Source organism: Dipteris shenzhenensis, chromosome 1, assembly GCF_047967505.1.
Source record: "Dipteris shenzhenensis isolate YYH24624 ecotype China chromosome 1, Dip_SZ_1.0, whole genome shotgun sequence".
NCBI classification, from domain to species: Eukaryota; Viridiplantae; Streptophyta; class Polypodiopsida; order Gleicheniales; family Dipteridaceae; genus Dipteris; species Dipteris shenzhenensis.
Window position 1 is genome coordinate 73,225,439 of NC_141596.1, and position 15,605 is coordinate 73,241,043.

The 15,605-nt window shown below is 42.9% G+C and overlaps 1 protein-coding gene across 1 annotated transcript in view; it reads right to left on the reverse strand.

The window, feature by feature from the left end:
* The window catches only part of LOC147906348 (uncharacterized), a 604,593-nt gene that overhangs the window by 512,724 nt on the left and 76,264 nt on the right, over positions 1–15,605 (reverse strand). Inside the window, exons 5-7 of the mRNA XM_087391025.1 lie at positions 9,949–10,194; positions 9,409–9,495; positions 3,863–4,156 (exon numbers count right to left, since the gene is read on the reverse strand). Coding sequence (XP_087247151.1) covers positions 3,863–4,156; positions 9,409–9,495; positions 9,949–10,194 — 627 coding nt within the window. The remainder of the gene's footprint in view (positions 1–3,862; positions 4,157–9,408; positions 9,496–9,948; positions 10,195–15,605) is intronic.

Sequence of the window (15,605 nt, forward strand, 5' to 3'; positions counted from 1 at the left end):
CATGGACTACTTCACGGTCACAGCTTGCTTCTGTTTGTGTGCATCATTTCTCTCAGCAATTTGGCTCTGCAATTCCTCCCTCGCAACAGATTTTGCTTGCACGAAATTTACTGTTGCAACATGTTTCTCCTATCATTTCCCCCACTCAAGCTTTGGAATTGGAGGAACCCTTTACTGAGAGGGAACTGTCAAATGCGATCAAATCATGTGGCAGATGGAAATCCCCTGGATGGGATGGTTTAATAGTCGAATTTTTTCTAGCATACTGGCCTTAGGTCTTGTTAAACTCCTTCCCAAAAAACAAATTTGTGAGTCTTTGGCAGATTGGAGACCTATCACTCTTATGCCAGTAATTTACAAAGTCACCACCAAAATTATTATCGATCGGCTAAAGGGAATTTTACATGATGGGTTGCATCCTGCTCAATATGGCTTTGTCCCGCGCAGGCATATCACCGATAACATTGCTAATGCCTACACTGGAATTGAATATGCCAAATACACACAGTAGGATGTTTTGTTATTGCAAGTTGATATTGCCAAAGCATTTGATACTGTTCGGTGGGATTTTATTTCATCGACTATGCAAGCATTGGGGTTTCGCACAAAAATGCAGCAACTCATTACTTGGTTATATCAAGATAGTGAAGCTGCCTGCATACTCTCAGGCGATATTTCTCCATCCTGGACTCTTGCTTGCTGTGTCAGGCAAGGATGTCCCCTGAGTGCTTTACTTTTTGCCATAGCCACTCATCCACTGCTTCAATATCTGGATCACCTCTTGGGGACACTGATCAGTTGCACGGTTTGGAGATTCTTGGCAGTCGCAGCATGATTGCTCAAGCATATGCTGATGACTCATTCTTTACTCCAAAAAATACTCGGGCTGATCTGTCCATGATTATGCATGCTCTTTCCACATATGGTTTGGCTGCTGGCCTTCGGGTAAATTTTCAGAAATCAAAATTGCTGCCGTTACATGCACAGGAATGGCACAACCTTCTGTGGCCTGGAGAAATTGTCCCCGCTTCTCAATTCATTTGACATCTTGGTTATCCTCTAGGCTGGGGACTTACCCGTTCACAACAAACTCATTGGGTGCTAGTAAAGTTAAGGGCAAAACTTGAATATTGGAAGCTTGCAACTTGGCCATTACATGTTCGTCTGCGAATCACACAATCCATTTTGATAGCATACATACAATTTTATCTGCCTCTCACTATGTTCACTAAGGCAGATCTGGTTTCATTTATGTCAGCTATCATGGAAATTTTCTGGTGTTCAAAACATGGCAAGAAAAGTCTCAGATTACTCTCTATGCATCGTCTCTGTTCTCCAAAGATGCACGGGGGTCTGAACATTCTCAATATTCAAATACATTTACTTGCTCACAGAGGGAAAATGATGATACAGTTTATGCAAGGAGATCAGCCCTGGGCTTTCATGATCCATTCTCTCTTATTACATCTTCAAACATCTGCCTTTGGGAATTGGCACCCTACTCAGTGGGATTTTTTATTTGGCTCTATCCAAGGCAAGATCAGAGGCTGCCCTTTTGTCTCTCGTCTGCTTCTTGATTGGAAACACATCTTATCCCACTTGGAATGGCATGGCAGGGACTCTCTGTCGGGCAACTCTTTGAGGGTAGAGAATATTTTTTGGTCTAAAGTATTCCACCTTCCGTTGGCCATACAAGAACCCAGACGTTCTTATTTTCTCTCCTTCAAAGGCATTTCATCTGTGGCGGATGTACTTCAGGATGATGGCACAATTTTATATTTTTCTATGGCTGCTCGCAAGTATGGTTTGGGAGCTCACTATCGTCCTTTATGGCATAAAATTTCAGCAATGCTCCAACCGTACTTGCCGGTACCTCATTTGGAGCTCAGAATCGGCTTGAGGATTGGATTTTATGCTCTCCTTCCTTATACGTCCGTCCTTTGAAGCTCTCACATATCACAGTGTCATCACTGTATAAAGTGTTATTACCTCCACCTTGGATTTCCCACAGAGCAAATACTGTTTGGCATATGGATCGCCCAATGAAGTGGTGGCGAAAAAGGCTGCACCTCCTTTGGCATTACAAAGTCCCTCTTCGACAACAGCTTTTCCTATGGCGAGTTCTCCTTGGCATTTTTCCATCCGGACAGTTACTCGCACACAAACATATTGTTTCAGCTATTTGTCGCAGATGCCAGCACTATACTGAATCAGTGTTTCATATCTTTTGGTCCTGTCCAAATACTTTTGATCTCATTGCTCTCATCAGACAGAGGCTTCGACAGCAATTTCCTACTGTTACTTTTGGCAGATTTTTCTGGTTGTTTGGCTTTCATCCACAGAGACAGGGTTTTGATTTATTTTTTGTATGGGTGCGTTATTGGACCCTATGGACTTTATGGATGGACAGAAATCATAGAGTCTTTGGTGATCCACTTTTTTCATCTTTTCTTTTTTTCAAACGATCTCTGCAACAATCATTCTATGATTGCTTTCAGACTCGTTTGATTGATCAGGATGTGTATACAGCTTATACTGAGATCTTCAGTTGAGTAGTAGCTACTTTGTTTTTGAAGTAACTATGAATGTAATTATTCTACAGCAATAAAAGATTTCTTCCCACAAAAAAAAAAAAGCATGTTATGCTCATCCTTGTTGTTGGCTCTACCACTCCGCATCATCTCTTCCCATAGTTCCATGCTATCCTCATGTTAGCGATCTCCTCCTCCTCTACTTCGATGTGTCCTGCGGCTGATTAGGGCATAGAAGTCGGTGACGTGTCGCTGTGCTCAGTTTGTCTCTTGTGGTACTGTCATCTTCTGATGTCTGATCTGCTACAATAGGGTCTCCTCATGTCACCGCATCTCCACCAAAAAGAGGTCAACACAGACCTGGTCATGGAAGTGGATTAGCTGGGAGAGTGGCCCGAACCCGTTGTCCCTCTAGAAAGAAATAGTGGTACCGTCCTCGGATCTCATAGTAGGTGGGGGCAAGTTACATAGGAAGTGCTCCTCTGCCTCCCCCTCTACCAATGTGCATAGCCTGCAAATAGGTGTGCGGCTCTCCCTTCCTCGATCCTCAGCTAATGGGATAAGACCCGCTAGCAACCCTAGTGCGTGTGAGACACATCTGTCCTCAGGATACTGAGGCCTGGTGTCACTCTGTCCTCTCTGAAACCCTCAAGAAGTGGTCATGGTAGAACTGGGTCTTGTCGGGAACTCTTGAATGGGAAAGCCTGAGAAAGAAAGAGAACCTCCTGAATGGAGATAAGAGAATAATAAAGAGGCTCTGAGGGTCTAAGAGAATGCAAGGGTCCTAGTGGGTTTATGGGAGGAAAGGAGATGAAATGCACTGCAAGGAGGCAAGGAGTGGAAGCATATAGAGTAGGGGAAGGAGAATGAGTTGCGAAGGTGTCCTTTTGATGAGAGAACACATACAAAATACAGAGGTAGCATTTTCCTAGCCACCTCCTCTACCACTGAGCCACCGCACTTTGCTTTGGAAAGTTGTCTCTCTGTTTTGAAAACTCACACCTAAGGTAGCAGGCTCCTTCTTTCTATTGGGGTCCATGAAAACATACAAGAAAACCAGGATACAATTTCAATATATGTGGTGAGGTTCAAGCAAATAAGCCTTGTCACATACCTCCAAATCAAACGGAAAGGTCGTACAATGATGTACAATTTCAAAACCACAATAGCTGATCTAACAGCTGATAAGATATAACACTGATTAGTCATTTCCATTGTGAAAGACACATAAGTCCACTTTCAGTCAAATTTTTACATGCTGCAATGGTAAAATCCTATCAATTCCAAAAATCAAAAGAATAACAAACTCAAACCATGCACTAAAAGAATACCTGCCAAAGGTGTTGCTCATAATTAACCTCGTCAGCACGGTCGTGCTGCATCATAAGCAACATCTCATGGTCACGAGCTAGCACAGCCTCCCATTCACGGTTCCGTTGTTCTAAAATCTGTTGTTCTAGTTCTATTCTATGTGCAATCTTCTCCAATTCGTCGGCTTCTTCTGCCTGTTTTTCTTGTGCTTTATAAATGTTTTCCTCTGATTCTCTCAACATTCTTTCATCCTCCTCCCGTTTCTTAATGGATGCATCTATCTCCTTTTGTTTTTGTTCTATCTCCAACATTTCCTGTGTATTCAGAAAAAAGAAACACCGGTATTTGATCATTCCACAGAGGTATTCAAGAGACAAGGTAAACACAAACTGTCTCAGAGGTCCTGGCAATATAAACCTGAGCGTACATTATAAATTTGGTCATGTTGTAGAACATTAAATAATTAGAAACATTGAAGCATTCAAACTAAGACATACCCCTGCAAAATTTGAGAGGAAAAGGACCAGACAGTTTTTTCGAACAAAGCTGGGATAGTTGTGGGAGTCAAGTCTAAAACATGAGAAGGTATAAACAGGCCATCCATCTACTATATATGAATTTCAGGAGTCAGTGCATTTTTTCAATGGAATTCCTGCCTTGTAGATATTGTACTCAAGCCCCATATATGACACAATGGGGGGGCAATGCCCCCAGGTGTTGCTGCAACAGTTGCAGCTGATGGAGCTGCACGTAGAACTGTGACATCAACACCGGGAACAGATGGAGCCATGGCTATAGGTGCAGCACAGGCAACAGGTACAGATGCATATGAAAATGTGATTAAGGCTCCTGAATGACCTGTGAATAGAGATTTACTCTCGATTGGTACAATTGAAAACCAGGAAAAGGTCATCAGCTTTCATAATGGCAAGTGCGAAACTTGAGACCTTTCCAAATACTTTGAAGTGGTTATAGCTAAGCTTAATGTTTATAATTCTCTCTGACATGCAAATTTGTGCATATCAATTATTGCAGCTTGATGTGCATGCATTGGTGGAACACATGGCCATTATAGAGCAGGCCATGGATGTTTTTAAGTGAGAGATGCATTTTGGGAACAGTCGGCTACATGGCATTCAAGGATAGCTTAGTGAGAGACCAAAAAAGGTTGAAATTGGCTCTCACTCTGATGTATGAACACTGACATTCACAAGGAAACTCTCAACTTTGTCACATCATCGACGACTTTTCCAAGTTCACATGGGGAAAGAAAAGTTAGAATTATTATGACTGTTCAAGAAGTAATATATGTGTCATGCCTCAAGGAGTTTATATAAGGTTCCTCAAATACATCATCAGTTAATATTGCACTACACTCCTCAGCAGAATGGACTGGAAACGAAGGAAAAGTAGAACATTTGGGGAAATGGCAAAGTACATTTGAAGCCCTATAAAAAGACAAAACACATTTTGGGGGGAGGGTAGTTATAACAAGATGTACCACCAATAGATGCTCAACAAAGGCATTAGTGACTTGAAATCCATTTTAGGCATGGCGTGGTTACAAGCAAAAGGTTGGTCACTTCAGAGGTTTTGGCTAGGTTGCTTACATTTTGGTTCCTCTATAGTTAAGAACAAAGTTGGATGATAGGGGAGCCAATTGCTATACCCGCTTAAAGCAAGGGCTATAAGCCTTCGGTTTCCTAATAAAAAAATCATGATCTGCTGGGATGTTGTGTTCTAGGAGAAAGAAAGTAAAGACCAACGGGTCTATGATATTGAAGAAAAACCAAATACAGTAAAAGCTAAGTGGTGGGACCACTAAGGCGGAGATCCACACCCATGGCTGATGTTCCGTGTGGTGTAGCTAAAGCAGGGCACCTCATCCACCTGCTCGGCAAGGCCGCCCTTGGAGGGCCAAAACCACTCTCTCGGATCCCACTGGACCTCCCTCAAGGGCCTACCCTCCCAAAGCTAGAGGTGCCATCCTGCTCTAAGATACTGGGAGGATCAATGTGCCACTTCTTCCCCAAACGTCCCACCACTTTGATCATTTGCCAATGAATCCCATCCAGATTCCCATCCATCTCTGGGTCTCTCTCAATGAGTGCCTGGAGTAGGCCTCTAGGTCCTACACAAAAAAAACCAGACTGTGTGCTGCCTCGCTGCATCATCATCCTCAAGGGGACATTAGTTTGAGGAAACTGGCCCAACCATCTGTTGTCCATCCACACGCGAAGTCCCTCCCACCAGGACTTAGGGATGGCTAGGTCAATCTCTCTCATTCGCTGCTTTGCCCCTCGCAAATGTACTAAGGCACCAAGCCTCACCTCTACCTCCATGGGTAATCTGCTCCAATTGTCAAAGGATCCAGCCGGTCCCACTATCCCACTATGCCTAACCAATGTGACTCTGTTGCCCGAGCATACGCCCCTCTTGATCTTTGATCTATGGGTGCCAAACAAGGGGCTGACACTCGAACTCCTCTCTCCATCTAGGCTGAGCATGAATGAGGCCCCCTGCTAATCTCTGCCAGACCCTATGGAGGCTCCTCATCAAGGGGGAACCCTTCCTCGTAAGGGGGACCCTGGAGAAGATCCATCTGTGTGAATGTTGCCACTACCCCCAGTGCGTGGGGTGTTCTTGAGAAGCCCTCGCTGTAAGAGGAGCTTCCAAGGCTCTACACCCGGGGTGAGGCTACGAACAACCACTTGCCCAAGAGGGCTCTGCTTTGCATCTCCTTATCAATGATACCCAATCCTCCCAATGCCTACAGCACCGTCTGCCAAGCAACCTGGATTCTAGTATTCCTCAAGCCGTCCGATCCTGCCCAAAGGAAGTTCCAAACCAAGCGGCTGAGCTGCCCAATGCACCCTTTGTGAAAACACTAGCAAGAGGCGATATACCAAGCCGTGGCAAGAAGGACCTCGTTTGCCACTAAGGCACCGCCTGCTAGGGAGAGTTTGGCCGAGTTCTAGTAGAGAAGCTTGCACATAACACTCTCAAGGACTAGGGCGATCTGCTGCTCTGCTGTATAATCAATACTAACTTGGCATCCGAGGTATCTTGTTGTCCGGCTCTGCGGATCCATCGGAAGCCAAAGTCGCTCCCCCACTCTCGAATCTTGTGTCCCCTCAGAGCCTGTGAAGAAACCTATGGATTTTGTCGAGTTGATCTGCGCACCCGAGGCCTCACAGATAGCCAAGGCTCCCTTGACTCTCTCCAAACTCGTTGTGGTGCCCTCTACGTACAAGGCCGTCTCATCTGCAAACTCATGGTCTAGTAGCTCCTCCTCCTGTCTAGTTGGGAGCCTCAACCCTGTGAGACTCGCCACCTGTGATCTCAAGTAGGAGCCCAAATCCTCCGCCACAAACAAGAAGAGGAAGGGAGCGAGGGGGCTGTGTAATGTATTTTGAAGCTCCAATGTCCACGTACCAGCCTTCCTTTCCTTCATTGATTGCATAGGTGGAGCAGTACTCAATGATGATGAAGAGAGCGCCGGTCGTGACATTTGCCGATTCAATTTTTGGCTCCTCCTTGGATTTGGACTCCTTCTTTCGCTTGAGGTCCGCCTTCTTCTTGCGGCACTCCTTAGCAGAATGACCAAGCTTTTCACAGTAGAAGCACTTCATCTACCTCTTTTTCTCTGCATCCTCGGTCTTGTTGTTGTTCTTGGAGTCTTTGAACTTACCCTTGCCAGGCTTGTCCCTTGCCACGAGAGCCTTCTCGTCTGATTGAGTAAATAGTTTTCCCGAGCCTCTTCCTGCAAAAGTAAAGGGCCAAGCTCCTCGAAGATGAGAGGCTTGGTCAACAAGGAGCGGTTCAAATCCATGGAAGGTACGCATCCCAATTCCAAGGTCATAACCGGACATGCCCTATGAAGGGTGTTCGTAGTATTCCATTCATCACAACTGCAGGAAACGAGGAGCTGATTTCCGGTGTCTTATATGTACCAAATTTGTGCAAAAACCTTTTGTCTGTCCATCAGATGGACACGCACAATATGCCGGTCTTATTCGACAACGGCAAAGTCAATGTCACATCCACGGCAAATGGAAAGGTGGTGGCTCAAGGAGTCAAGGAGCATGGGCTATATCGGCTCAACGCTCTGTTGATGCACGGGAACCATGGTAGGTCCAAATTATGGCATGAGCGGTTCGGTCATGTCAATTATGGACCGAGCGAGAGAGAGGAAAGGCCTCGCCTGTGTGTCCACCAATAAGCATCTGACTAGAGCTCCCCACATAAAGCACAGAAACTCCTCTAATCCATTTGTTTGAGAAACCCAATCTCCGCATAGTACCGTCCAAGAAAGACCACTCCACCTTATTGTAAGCCCTCTCAAATTCCCAGAGAAGGATGGCCAGTGGCTGTGACTCCTCCCTGGACCAATCCATTGCCTCCCAGAACGTGAAGATGTTGTTTAGGATGCTGTGCTCCTGAACGAACCTAGTCTGTGTGTCGTGGATGATGTCAGTAAGATGAGGCCGTTAACCGCAAATTCAAGACCGTGGCGAGGATCTTGTATGCAATATCAAGCAAATTGATCGGTCTCCACTGCCAGATGTCTGACCTATCTCCCCTTTCGGGATCAAACAAATCAACCCTCTGCTGAGAAAGCGAGCTCGTGTCAAAGATCTCCTCACAAGCTAGGCGGAAAAAGGGGTGGAGATGATCTCCCAAAAGTTTCGAAAGAAGGCCAAATCAAGCCATCCTCACCAGGACACCTCTGAGTCAGGAGAGCCTTGAGGGCTTCCCAAAGCTCCTCATCCATGAAAGGATCCTCCAGACTGCTGCACAAGTCATGCAAGACTACCGTCAGAACGTGATCCCAAACGACCTCATGGGCCACAAGACAAGCTGGAGTTATCCTCTCCGTCTGAAAGAGTTGGCTGTAAAAACCTGTGGTTAGGTAATTGATAGTTACGATCCACATATGTTGCCACAGGTCTTAAGCTCCTTAGGAGGCCTTAAAAGTGTGTCCGATTCTGATTGACACTCCAAGCTTAGGCCTTCCAGAAACCATCCTGATCACACAAATGATAAATAGAGGTATACCTTGCAAGATAAATATGGAGGCAATGGCACCCAAGCCAATTACTTCAAAGAAGTATTGTAAACTACACGAGAATCCACATAACTTTAACTAAGAGGCAGGGTGATGCAGTCATTTGACGAGTTTAAAAAATGACCAACGCTATGAGCTTCGGTGGTTCAAAAGGAGGATGACGAAAAGGAAAGGAAGGCAATCTTAAGAGACATCTACATCAAACTCACAAGAATATAAATGAGGATTACAACAAGTGTGCCCTTCATTCACAAGACCATGTCTAAAATACAAATGGGTAAGACTTTTTGAACAAAATTTCAGGTGGGATAATGATACCATCCACATGTCAACTACTCCAAATATCTTCAAAAACTTATATGAAGACCTCTTCATGTTGGTGCATTTGATTGCATGAACTTGATCTCACAACTCGGATGTTATATACGCTTTAAAGACGATCCCAAAAAACAACAGTTTTTTTCATGAAAGAACCTACATCCAAAGGAGATAGCATACCAACTTAAGTCTCTGCTGCAGTTCAAACTTTTCACTTTCGGATTTCAAAACCCGCTCCTTCACCTCAAGTATATAATCTATACCTTCCTACAAGTCAAAAAGACACTCCTATATGAAATTTTTATATGATACTAGTTTGTCATGTTGCCACAATGTTACTGTGGAAAAGCACTCATTAAGAAGAAAGAACTCAAATATCCATAATAAAATATTCCTAGCCCACACATATTTTTGTAATTTTTGCAATTTGGACCCTATAAAACGAGTATTAAAAATATATATTTAAAATCCTTAGGTCCTCCCATGCTATCGCATTCACTTGCAATTTTTTTCTGATTTCTCATGATGCTTTTTCACCTCCTAACACCATTCACCCCTCTGTCTTCCAGCCCTTCTGTTTCTTTTTCAATTAACCCATTACTACAAATTGATTATTTAGTAGGAAATGTTTTCAAGCATTCATGCACACTTGTTTTCAAACAGTATGACACAAAAACGGCTGCCATAAACAGGCTTTAAAATTCAAACCACCTGTGCTACTGTTGTGGAATCTAAGTATTCTTCTTGCTTTAGCTTTCTTGGTCCTTTCGTCTCCTTTGTGTATTTGCTGCCTTCCCTTCGTTTCTCCTTTCCTTTTTCAAGGAGTCGTTCCTTGGCATTCAGCTCTAAAATCCCTTCGTTGATAGTTTCTGCACCAAGTTCATAGCCTTTTCTCTCGAATGTTTGGACTTCTTCTATAAAATTTGAGCACTCTTCTTCAATGTCTATATTTTGTTGACTTGAAACCTTTGTTTCACAAGAATGCATGTAAGTGCTAAAGAATGCAGGACTTCCCATGAAATCCATAGAAAAAGGGCTTTGACAAGCTTGAAGTGCAAATGCCAACAAAAGCAGAAATCCAAAGGATCAAATAATTTGAAGGTGTCAGAAATGGAGGGTACATTCAAATCTTTATAAAATGATCAGAGAATACATTGAAGATTAGACGATTGCATACTGTGTTTTTAGAAAGTGCCTTACGATTTGATGAGCGAGAAATGGGACATTAAATCACTCAATAATACCTACTTACATTGAAATATAGCTCTTACATGCTGCAAAAACAAATTGCTTTCCTACATAGACTAGATGATAGGCAAGTGATGGCAATTTCAACTATGGCATCCTTCTCATATTTCACTCCAATAAGGATATAAATCTAGGATAAACAAGACGATATTTAAATAGCTGGATCACGGGACACCATTTGTGAGGCATGAATACCCATGTTTGCATTTCTGTGTATCTGAAGCTGCCCAATTTGTCACAAAATTCAATCTTAGTGAATGAAGATTGTATACTTGAATTGAATTGAAGAGTACTGTTATAAAATTTATCCTTTCTCTCTAAATAGGTCAAGAGGTGTCTTCAACACAAGTCCCATGAATTACAGTTTTTTTTTTCATGAAAAGACTTCTATTAAGTATGAAAGAAACCCACACGAGTGAGCTTGAAGTGGAAATACATCATGCTAGGCATGAGGAGAACAAAACAGCTCAAAATGAGCTGAAAAGAAACCAAGGCTGAGGCTGAAAATTCCACCTCAATCCTACTGTAGTCTCTGAGAAAAAACGGAAACCCCTCCATTCCCTAAGGAATATATCCCTCTTGGTAAAGGCTGCCTGAGTGGACCCTTGCATGCTCATCCAACTGGCCATAAGTGTGTGAACTGTATCAGCCCATATACTGGCCAGGGTGTGCGAAGGGTGTATTTGTGATCCGTCTAAGGGCTCTGTGCATCTAGCCCTCCAAATCTGCCAAGCAGTAATACTGGCAAGAATCTCCCAAGCGGTATCCACATCAGCCTGTACTGGTCTGTAGCAAGAGATAGGGACATCCTCTAGTGAGCAAGGCTCGACCAGGTGTGTTACGCTCAAGTTGAGGCAACATGACCTCGGAAGGGTCAGTCGACATTTTCCTTTAAAGGATCAATGTTTGTATTATATTTATTTGGGCTTCACGTAAATGATCAAAAAAGGAATCAAGGTCAAGGTCCTTGGTGAGGGTGACATGGCACAAGACTAGGTGGATCTAAGGCTAAGGGGTCTAAATGCATGAAATGTGCCAAGGGGCAAATGATTCAATGATATCCCAAGAGAGGGGTAAATGATGCATTGAGGAGATGCCCTCAAATATAGACATGTGGCATACTAGATCCATCTAGGGAATTTTGGGGCTTGGTGGAATTTGCAAGTTGACTATTCTAGAGTTTTGCTACCACCGAGGTTGGCTGGGTGGAAAGTGAGTGTGCCTATACCCATGATTTACAGAGAAAGTTAGGCCTTAACAGATTATATACGTAAGATTTTTATTTTTATTTTGGGAAAAGGAGACTTCTATTAAGTAAGAAAGAAACTCGCTAGAGCAAGCTCTGTGCGGAAATACAACATGCTAAGAAGGCTTGTGTTTTGGATGCCTTCAGCCTCATCAGTGGAAAGATTGTCCAAGAAATAAGGATCGTCGGATAGCTGAGATGGTGATCTCAGAATGCGACGTGGAAATGGAGGGAAGTCCTAGAGCAGAACAGATGCAGATTCAGCTAGCGGGATCTTCTCAAAGTTCAGTACCTATTTTGTTATGTATGTCTGTTGCTAAGCTAGTAACTAGTGCATCTGATAATGTCCTATCAAAGCCCGCAGCAACAGGGTATACAGCCTTCAATGATACGGAGTTAATTAAGATGAAAAGGCAAGTAGCCAATCATGATGTCATTGTGTTGTTTGACTCAGCGTCAACGCGCAATGTAATTAACTCCAAGCTTGTAAAGAGGCTAAAATTAAAGACTAGCCCATCTGACTATGCATATACAATCAGAATGGCAGACGGAAGTTCAATTGAAGTATGGGACCAAAGGATTACCCAGTTGGAACCTCGAATTCATGACTATGCTGAGAAGCTTGATTTTGAAATGACAAAGCTTGCTCATGTAGACATAGCCCTGGGTAAGGCTTGGCATTCTAGGAAGAATCTAGCCATAGATTGGAAAAAGCACATTTATCAATTCAAGATGAATGATGTGATATATGTCTTACGTGGTGAAAAAGATATACCTCAAGGACTATTGGTTTCCGTAATGGAAGTTCGAAAAGCTCAAGAAGAGTTTCTGTTTCTTTGTACAGCATCAGTAGAGCCGATTGATGGTCCTTTGACTAGCACTGATGTTACCCAAAATGGAGAGATGGCCAAGTTGGCTGATCAAATAGCAGAGGAGTTCTCTGATTGTTTTAGGGATGGGTTACCTTATGGGTTGTCTCCAGAGTGGAATGTTCAGCATAAGATTGAACTAATCCCGGGGACAGGACCTGTAAATAGACCTCCCTATAGGTTAAGTTTTACCGAAGAAGCGGAGGTACGAAGACAACTGGAAGAATACCTCAAGCTAGGGCAGATTCAACCCAATTTCTCACCTTTTGCTTCGCCAGTGATATTTTAAAAAAAAGAAAGATGATACTTTTTGCCTCTGTATAGATTACAGAGCATTGAATAATATCACTATTAAGCACAGGTATCCGATGGCTCGGATCGATGATTTGCTAGATGCATTACATGGAGCCGTAATTTTCAGTAAGATAGATCTTAAGTGTGGCTACCATCAAATCCGTATTAGAGCCGAGGATGTGCATAAAACCGCTTTTAGAAGCAGATTTGGACATTATGAGTTTTTGGTAATGCCGTTTGGACTTACCAATGCTCCAGCTACATTCGTCATGCTTATGAATGATTTACTACGTCCGTATATCGGGAAGTTTGTAGTACATTTTATTGACGATGTTCTTGTGTTCAGCAAAAGTATTGTTGAGCATCACGAACACTTAAGAATAGTGTTCAATATTTTGAGAAAAGCCAGTCTCTATGTAAATAAAAAGAAAACTGTACTGTGTATGCTAAGACTTGAATACTTAGGATTCATTATTACTCCTGAGGGGGTGAAATGGATCCAAAAAAAGTGGTTGCGATACTGACTTGGCCTATCCCTCAGAGTTTGACCGCTTTGCGATCATTCTTGGGATTTGTCCAATTTTATCGAAGGCATATCAAAGGATATTCCGAAATAGTATCGCCATTGACTGATCTGACCTCAGATAAAGTACCTTTTATATGGGGACATAATCAACAAGAGAGTTTTAACACCATAAAATAAGCTGTAGTCTCAGGACCGGTGTTAAAAATTGTTGATCCCCAAAAACCGTTTTTCCTTGAAACCGATGCAAGTGGCATTGTGGTAGGAGTAGTTCTCCTCCAAGAGGGAAGACCAGTAGCCTTTGAAAGCAAGAAGCTTTCTCCCTCTCAATGAAATTGGTTAACTCATGAATTAGAGTTGTATGCTATTGTCCATGCTCTGAAAACATGGAGACATTATTTGTATGGATCAGAGTTTTATGTTGATGTTGAGCATGATACTCTGAAACATTTTTGTAAACAACTTGACTTGAGAGACCGCCAAGCTAGGTGGACAAAACTCATGCAGGAGTTTAACTTGACGATTCGGTACCGAAGAGGGAAGGATAATAAAGTTGCAGATGCGGTCACGCATTATGCATAATATGAGTTTCACGGTATTAGAGAGTACTCTAATGACCGAGATTAGAGAAACTCAAAAGGTGGACGAGTTCATGGACGAGTTCGTCCAGAGCCTTTGGCCTAAGGCTCACGTATTCAAACCCGAGAAAAAGGATGACTTGGCATCTAGAAAAGGCCAAACTTATGCAAGATATACCATAAGAGATGGTATGCTAAAAAGAAATGGCAAGGTGGTACTACCTAATCAGAATGATCTCAGGTAGAGAGTCATTCAATAATGCCATGATAGCCCATGTGCGGGACATCCAGGAGCCGAGAAAACATATGATCTCGTGAAGCGAGATTTCTTTTGGCAAAAAATAAAAAAACATATTCATGAATATGTGACATGTTGTTTTTCGTGTCAAGTAAGTAAGACAGAGCGGGTGAAGCCACCCGGACTTTTATAACCTTTGGAAATACCACCAGGTAGGTGGGAGAGCATTTCCATGGACTTTATTGTAGGTCTGCCTATGACACAAGGTGGATATGATTCTATCCTTGTGGTAGTTGATCGTCTTACCAAGATGGTTCACTTCATTCCAACTAGAGAGTTTGTTAGTACCCCGCAAGTGGCGGATTTATTTACTAAACATATATTTCGTTTGCATGGATTACCCAAATCCATAGTGTTAGACAGGGATGTCAAATTTACCAGTCATTTTTGGACTGTAGTGTTTGAGACACTAAGGACTGAGTTGGGAATGAGTAGTGGGGATCATCCAGAAATGGATGGTCAGACGGAAAGAATCAACCAAATTTTAGAGTATATGTGTCATTGAGGCAACATACATGGGACAAGTGGTTGCCACTGTTAGAATTTGCCTACAATGATAGAAAACATTCCTCTACAAGGTTCAGTCCGTTTGAGCTGAACTATGGTTATAGACCAGTGAATCCAACTACAGTTGGAGTACCCTAGAAAGTGCCTAGTGCCGCGATCTTTGTGGTTCACATGCGGGAGATGCTAGCACTTACGAGAGCTAACATCCGCCAAGCTATGGATAGAGGTAAGGCATATGCCGATGAAAACAGATCCGTTAGAGAATTTAAGGAAGGAGAAAAAGTTTTTCTCAGAGTTCCTTCGCAGTCTTAGTCTTTGACTGCAGGAGAGTATGCTAAGTTATCACCCCGATATTGTGGGCCGTGGTTAATTCTAAATAGAATAGGCAAGGTGGCCTATAAATTAGAATTACCACAAGGTTATAAGGTGCACCCAGTGTTTCATGTTTCTTGTTTAAAGAAGTTTTTGCATATAGGCGACTCACTAATCGAGGGTGTTGTTTTGTTTCAGGAGATAGAGGATAATGCAGGATGCAAACCAACAAGAATCCTGGACCGAGGAACAATGCAAGTATGCAATTGGAAGATACCCACGGTGTTGGTTGCATGGCATGGTTTATCTCTATCAGAAGCTACCTGGGAATCTGTATATCAGTTACGAAGAGTGTTCCTAGACTTTATCATCGAGGACGCTAATGCCTGCAGAGGGAGGAATGTTACGCTCAAGTTGAGGCAACATGACCTCGGAAGGGTCAGTGGACATTTTCCTTTAAAGGATCAATTTTTGTATTATATTTGTTTGGGCTTCACGTAAA